Raw genomic sequence first — 5,014 nt, forward strand, 5'->3', positions numbered from 1 at the left:
ATTCAAAACTTCTCCAGTGATGCTTTAAAACTTTTTAAGCCTCAGGACCTTGTTAATACTCACTAGGTCATCTTTTGACATAAAAATTCAAGAAAGGTCATACATTTATATCTGATAAGTTAGCTACACAGTTCCATGACAGTCATTTTACAGTGGATATTTTTCACTTTCTTCCCGATTCTTTACATGCACTGTCAGTCTCCTATTTTTGAAATTCAGTGTAATCAGTTGTCATGTATAATAATCAGTACGCCACTTTCTGAAAGGAGATTTTAAGTGTATTTCTGAATTGGACTGTATACGAATTGACATGCTAATGTTCATGGTTAAGGTTATTGCATCACTTCCTGTGTAGCTTGCTTGTGCTCTGTGGAATTGCTCGCTTCTCTTGTCTAGTTGAATATCATTAATTTAATTCCAGATTAATTGATCTAATTCAGTTCTTAATTACTTGTATACCCATAGTGGCGTATCTTTCACTGTAACTTCAGTAACACACTTTTTCTCCTTTAGGTATATCTCAAGTTTGCATGTGTTGGCTGTTAGTTCTCCCCATCCATCTCCTGCTTTCACTCGCTCAGTTGGTTTAATCTACTCCTCAGCCTCCTTTAGTTATGGTGGCACTTGTGACAACAGTAGTCTTTTGTAGCTTTGGATGTGGAAGCTTGGCTCTGCACCATTGAAAACAACCTGGTAGCTAACCAAGCCCACATTAGCCGATGTGGAACTACCTATCATGGCTAATCCTGTTAGCTCTCCCAGATCAACACACTTAAAAGTACCCCCTCTTGACAAATCACTTCTCTTAGAAATTGATTAAATAAAATAGAACTTGATGCGTTAATAGTGCCAACTCCACCTGTTTTACATGAATGTTAGTTAGAAAACCTGGGTTGGCTTACTAAATTAATAACCAGCATCATAGTACTGCTTAGCGAGATGTCAATGGTTAGGATTAGTTAAGTCAAATCACCGAAAGATTTGTAGTACAGGTCCCCTGGACAAAAGAGATGCAGTTTTACACAAGTCGCTGTTGCTTTCCATCTACTTCCACTCTCCCCAAACCCTGTTATGACTTCATCCGCATCTGCATTTTCCGGACTTTAATTTCTCCAGAGTATAAATTGCATCAGTCAAAAAATTCCTCCTGTAGAGGAAAAAAACATGTACAAGTTGCATTTATTTATGGCTTGGAAGTCTGCTGGCAGTTTCTGACACACCATTGTCCGTGCTCTGATAGAGAGGCAGTTGCATGAATTGATAAGGCCCACCTGAAAAGTCATTTATATTCATCTCCTTGGCACGAACCAGGGCATGGAGACGTAACTGCACCATTGACAAGCCTCTCCCAGCAGTATGTTGTTGTTGAAGCACCCACAAAAAAAAAACCCTTCATACTTAACTCTATTTGTTCCCAAATGCAAAATGACTGAAATGATATTGAGCAGTAGTTGTCTAGGCTTTCCAAAAGTCTAACAATGTTTTTCTTTTAGACATGGCTGCTTTTTCCACTCAGTTCTGACACCTGACTATTTTCAGATCAATTTGTTTTTCGGTTTGATAAGCCACTTAACACTGACCATTAGATAGTTCAGGCTTAGAAAATGGACCTCGAAACATGAACCAGTATTTTGTCAACACATAAATGACAACTTATAGCAATACACAAATTTTAAATTGTGTATTTAGGTTCTTTTTAACAAGCAGCATGTTGAAAAGACATAAATTGTTCTAATTTGGTTAGCTGCATTGATGAAAAATACCTTAGACAACACAGTTTTACAGGCGTTAAACAATACAGGGAGAGATATGGAGAAGAGGTGAACTGAAAATCAGTGGCAGCAGGTCTTATGGAGGGATGAATCCTCCGCAGAGCCCGGACCTCAACATTATTGAAGCTGTGTGGGATCATCTTGACAGAGAACGAAACAAAAGGCAGCCAACATCCAAAGAAGAGCGAGAAATAGAATAGAATAGAATAGAAAGGAAAGGAAAAGAAAAATACTTTATTCAAAATTAGTGATGTAGCTCAAAATTGTTATTTTTTTTCCCTTTTTGTTTTTTTTTTAATGACAGAAAGCTTGTCTCAGAGGGTTCAGACTGTGGTGAATTGAAGTTCAGCAGAAAAGGGTATCGTAGAAATCTTCGAAAATCACCACGAAAAGATTGGAGTGTTGTTTTTGCAGTTTGGAAACAACTTAGCTGATGAATACACAAACAGTGTCAGCAGGTGATTTTAATACTATTTAAAATACTATGGTTACCAAACAGTTACAACTGTTTTTGCAAATTAAGAAGTTTCTGTATTACACTCCCTGTTTTCCTCAGATCATCATCACTGGTTATGTGTCTGTAATCTGAATCTTTTTTGGGGAGTGATAAAGAATTATTTGATAAATTAATAACAAAATTACAACTTTTTTTTATTGTTATTTGTAGAGGGCGACAGTAGCATGACACGTTCAGTGAAGGATGGCCGGACAAAGGCAACCAAAAGAAAAGCCAGTCCCGACCAGCAGTTGACCAATAAAAGAACAAGGGTCTCTGAGGTGGCAGGACCTTCAACAAGCTGTCAGGACGAGGTCAGGACAGTGAAAAGAGGAAAGAGGAAAGTCACAGAAGATGGAGAGGCACCCTCAAGAAAGGCAAAGAGAAGGAGGGGACTCCTGGATGTCGTGTTAAATCAAGAGTCAGCCTCCTCCTCAGTGGAAAGTGGTAGGCTGGTGCATTCTGTGAAACTTTGTCACACTGATCTAAACACACATTTTCAATCAAATTACAAACATGTGAGTGTCATCATGCTAATGTTTCAATGTGTTATTGTCATTTATAGAATCCATTAGCAACAATGTAGATGGTTGTACATCTGATGGAGATATAAGGAGGGGTAATAGAAAGAGGAAGGCCTTACCTGCTGAGGAAACATCAAGCAGGAAGAGAACAAAGAAAACAGAGACCATAAAGGACGAAATAGATGCCCAACGAGGTCAGTCATTAATAAAAAAATTTAACATTTAGCTTCAAGTGCGTTATATTTAATATAAGTATTTATATTAGGTATTACCTAGACGATATATATATAAATATAAACATATATATATATATATATATGTTTGTTTTTTTAAATATATATATAGAGAATTTTTAGAGGTAACCTGTGTAAATTATCATTGAAATTCTTCTGATGTACTATCAAACTAAAATGATGTTTGTTTTATTTTAGCTGAATTTGAGGAGAAATACGAAGAGAAAAGTCAGCTCTGCAAAGGAAGCTGTGGATCTGTGTTTACAGGCTGTCGGAGAGCAGATCATTTACCCGTATGTATTAGACACACATTGTCATATTCAAGACACTCACTGACTGTGACTAACCAAAGTTTTGTTTGTATCTTGCAGGTAGCCATCAAACACATTCCTAAGGACAAAGTGTTCTGCAAACATAAAATGTGGTTTTCCCTGCCTAACACTTTCTTTGTTGCTGTGATGTTTCAGGACAAGAATGGGAGGCAGATTTCAGTGGAGGTGGCTGTCATGCTGAAGCTGGAAAGTAGCACTGCCAGTTCAGTGGGGCACTCAGCACCTGTGTCCCTGCTGGACTGGTATGATCTACAGCAGGAGCTGATTCTTGTGCTGGAGAGACCAATGCCTGCCGAGGACCTCGCTCACTACATCGAAGAGCATGGAGGCTCCCTCCAGGAAGATGAGGCCAAAGTAAGCTGATGGAAAATATTTGCAGTCTTTGTGAATGTCATTCTTTGAGAGACATCGTCACACTTTCACTTCTGCGTCTCACTTTCTATTTAAATTATTTCATAATGGTTATCAAAATATTTTAAAGCCATAAAAAATGTCACACCATCCTCTCTGCTTAAATATCTAACCTGTTTTTTTTTTCCTCTTTCAGATTATAATACAACAGTTGGTTGATGCAGCAGTCCACCTTAAACAAAACAGCATCTTCCACAGAGACATCAAAGTTGAAAACATCCTGATTGAGACCGGGTCAGATGTCCCACGACTTCGTCTCATAGACTTTGGAATGAGCTGCATCAACAAAAAGACATCTAAGTATCGGACTTTTTATGGTATGTTATTACTTCAGATTTCGCTCTTCTCCAATCAATGATTTAAAAACCAAAGCCACTTGTCCTCTAACATTTATTCTTATGTCTTTATCCTGAAGGTACCAGTGCTCATGTCCCTCCAGAGTGGCTGAGCTCCTGTACATACAGTGCTGGACCTACAACAGTGTGGCAGGTAGGAGTGGTGCTGTTTGAAATGCTCCACAACAAAGATTTCAGGTCCACTAACTTCATCAGGAAGAGACTAAAGATTAGCAGTACGCTGTCTCAAGGTAAAACAAACACCCATACACACATCTGTCATTAAGAAAAGATTCATTTCACATTCAGTTCACATTCTGATAGACCACTGCAGACCTAACAATGTTTGTTCTTTTTCTTCACATCCTCCAGATTGCCTGGATTTCTTGGAGCAGTGTTTGACTAAAGTTCCCAAGCAGCGCCCCACGCTGGAGCAGCTTCCAAATCACACTTGGTTCACGTGAGACAGAAACAACACACACACTGTTAATCAAAACAAATGACATTTTATTGAAAGTTTGATTCATGTTTAAATTTAAACCTAAATCGTTATGTCTGAGTTTAACAGGAATAAATATACATTCTAAATATGTCACATTCTCTGTGATGTGAGGATGTAAGAGTAAGGATAGGATAGAATAGAATATATATTAGAATACAATAGAATAGAACATAACACAATACAATACAATACAATAGAACACAATAGAATAGAATAGAATCCTTCTGTATTAGTTCTTCAACAGGTACATATACAGTGTTGCACAAGAGGAACAGAACAATTATAAAATGTGTTTTTAAATGATCAGTGTTCACTTCTCTGAGAGGAAGTGTTCACTGATGACTGAATGATCTCAGATGTGCAAAAATGAATCGTCCTAAATATTGCAAAAATAAAATCCATTTTTAGA

The 5,014-nt window shown here is 37.7% G+C and overlaps 1 protein-coding gene across 1 annotated transcript; it reads left to right on the forward strand.

Moving 5' to 3' along the window:
- The first annotated feature begins 2,453 nt into the window (after positions 1 to 2,453).
- LOC140279268 (serine/threonine-protein kinase pim-1-like) lies at positions 2,454 to 4,567 on the forward strand. Its single transcript, XM_072374396.1, has 7 exons — positions 2,454 to 2,715; positions 2,834 to 2,986; positions 3,224 to 3,318; positions 3,397 to 3,711; positions 3,905 to 4,085; positions 4,184 to 4,354; positions 4,476 to 4,567. The coding sequence occupies exons 1-7, from the start codon at positions 2,454 to 2,456 to the stop codon at positions 4,565 to 4,567; spliced, it is 1,269 nt and encodes a 422-aa protein (XP_072230497.1).
- The last annotated feature ends 447 nt before the right edge of the window (positions 4,568 to 5,014 follow it).

The sequence above is a fragment of the Leuresthes tenuis genome, unplaced genomic scaffold (assembly GCF_036924035.1).
Source record: "Leuresthes tenuis unplaced genomic scaffold, fLeuTen1.0.hap1 SCAF_21, whole genome shotgun sequence".
Taxonomy (NCBI): domain Eukaryota; kingdom Metazoa; phylum Chordata; class Actinopteri; order Atheriniformes; family Atherinopsidae; genus Leuresthes; species Leuresthes tenuis.

Bases quoted from the DNA above. Each gene is read 5' to 3' on its own strand.
- LOC140279268 (XM_072374396.1), top strand. From the start codon at position 2,454: ATGACACGTTCAGTGAAGGATGGCCGGACAAAGGCAACCAAAAGAAAA. The intron at 2,987-3,223 runs GTCAGTCATTAA...GTTTTATTTTAG, and splicing joins CGAAATAGATGCCCAACGAG to CTGAATTTGAGGAGAAATAC. The intron at 3,712-3,904 runs GTAAGCTGATGG...TTCCTCTTTCAG, and splicing joins TCCAGGAAGATGAGGCCAAA to ATTATAATACAACAGTTGGT.